Genomic DNA, 2,068 nt, shown 5'->3' with positions numbered 1-2,068 from the left:
AACATCGAACTCTTTCACTTTCAACTGGTGGTATCCCGAACGAAGATCTATCTCCGATAAAATCGATGCTCCTTGCAATTGATCAAATAGATCTTCTATTCTGGGCAATGGATACTTATTCTTGATGGTGAATCTATTCAGCTCTCGATAATCAATACAGAGTCGCATACTGCCATCTTTTTTCTTCACAAATAATACCGGTGCGCCCCAAGAAAAACAACTAGGACGAATAAAACCCTTGTCTGGCAATTCTTGAATTTGATTCATTAGCTCTTTTATCTCGGCGGGTGCTAGACGATAGGATGCCTTAGAAATTGATACAATGCCTGGCATCAACTCAATAGAAAATTCCACCTCTTGGTCCGGTGGAATGCCAGAAACGTTCTCAAGAAAGACACAAGGGAAGTCTCTAACGACCTCAACATCCTCTAGCTTCTGACTGTAATGAATGTGTGATGACGTAACATATGCTAGAAAAGCTTGACAGCCTCGTCTCATAAGTTTCCTTGCACTGATGCAGGAGATTATGTGCGGCATTTGCTTGTTTCTCGCTGCCTCAAAAACAAAAAGGTTTCCCGCTGAGCGGTTGAATAGACAATGACCTCTGTCAAAAATCTATCGAAGCTCCATTCAATGATAGTAAATCCATGCCATGTACTATGTCGAATTTAGGCATTGGGCGTACGATAAGATGTGCCCGAACCACATCTTTTTGCAAACAAAGCTCCAGATTCTTCACAATGCTGGAAGTGACCATTTGCTCACCGGAAGGAATAGAAACTTTGAAGCCCAATCCTATATCCTCAGGTATAATATTTAGTCGCTTGACAAATGTCTCGGATATGAATGAGTGTGTAGCTCCCGAATCCAGCAATGCGTAGGTAGCTATACCTAGAATGAATATCTTTCCAGTGACGAATATGTCGTTAAATCTATTTGTTTTTAAGCTTAAGGAATTTCTGTCATTATTTCCCTAATTTTTTATAAATTAAATGCTTGGATCCCAATACTTCTCGCAAAAATTTTATTTGAACCCCTTAAATTTTCCCAAATTTATTTTTCATCCATAAAAGTTTCGAATTTTGCCAATTAGCCTCCAAAACTTAGGCCCTAAACTTTCGGAATTTATTGTTTTAACCCTTAGGATTCCGAAAATTGTGGAACAACCCCTAGTCTTTTAAAATTTGCAATTTAGTCCCTGAATTTCTAAAGTTCCATGTTCATCCTAGTATTTTCGATTTATCTCAATTTAGTCCTTGGACCTTTCAAAAATTCATATTAGCCCCTAAAAGTTTCAGATATGTGCAATTAAGCCCCTTAAGTTCGAATTTTCAATTCGCCCTCATAGATTTTCGAAAATACAATGCATGCCTTTATTCTCGATTTTTCCCAATTTTAAGCCTTTAAATTCTTATTTGGATTCGATCACCCTCCTGGAAAAAGAAACTCTTATTCACATCGATCACTCACATATAGCATGGCAGCACTTGCGCCTTTAGTTGCTAGTGGCTAGTACGCATAAGTTATTTCCAAGGGCGGGATAAATAAGGTGTGTTAGGCTGGGCCTAAGAATGTACATCTAGGTGCTTGTCTAGTTACCGGTTTAATTCATTCCTTAAATCCAATGATAGTAGAGCATGCAACCTAAATTCTTCTAGGTTCTTCATTATTTCAATCAATTATCAAAACAAATTTAACATTTCATGCAATAAAAGCAATATGAAAACGTTAACTAACAAGGTTACCGGTGGTTATAGTCGTGTCTGGCTCCTCCTCAGCTTCTTCAGCGTTCATCATATAAACTCTGCCCACTGTGGGTCCTCTCTTCTTCAAGCAATCAGTGGCTTTATTTCCCTTTTCCATGCATATGAAGCACCTATATGATCCCCACATGAATTTTCCATAGTGTAAGTGATTGCATTCTTTGCATAATAGCCTCTCTTCAGGTTTTGGTGCTCCAGACGGTAATGGCTTTTGCTATCCCGGCTTCTTCCATTGTCCTTGGGGCTTTTTTTGCCCTTGAGCTTTCGGAGGTCCCGTAAATTGCCTCTTGATTGGATGAGAGCTC

At 39.0% G+C, this 2,068-nt stretch overlaps 1 protein-coding gene across 1 annotated transcript; it reads right to left on the bottom strand.

The window, feature by feature from the left end:
• Positions 1–607: 607 nt before the first annotated feature.
• Positions 608–1,863, bottom strand: LOC142519712 (uncharacterized). The gene is made up of 2 exons (XM_075622741.1): positions 1,746–1,863; positions 608–891 (listed from the first exon to the last, which is right to left on the bottom strand). Exons 1-2 carry the CDS (start codon positions 1,861–1,863, stop codon positions 608–610), a joined length of 402 nt encoding a protein of 133 aa, XP_075478856.1.
• Between the last annotated feature and the right edge of the window lie 205 nt (positions 1,864–2,068).

Source organism: Primulina tabacum, chromosome 11 (assembly GCF_025594145.1).
Source record: "Primulina tabacum isolate GXHZ01 chromosome 11, ASM2559414v2, whole genome shotgun sequence".
Taxonomy (NCBI): Eukaryota; Viridiplantae; Streptophyta; class Magnoliopsida; order Lamiales; family Gesneriaceae; genus Primulina; species Primulina tabacum.
The sequence above is the reverse complement of the archived record's forward strand: the minus strand, read 5'-3'. Positions and strand labels throughout refer to the sequence as shown.

What these genes read in the sequence shown, in the direction of transcription:
- LOC142519712 (XM_075622741.1), bottom strand. Translation starts at nt 1,863, where the DNA reads ATGGAAAAGGGAAATAAAGCCACTGATTGCTTGAAGAAGAGAGGACCC. An exon ending in AGACACGACTATAACCACCG is followed by an intron (nt 892 to 1,745) that starts GTAACCTTGTTA and finishes TATTCATTCTAG; the next exon opens with GTATAGCTACCTACGCATTG.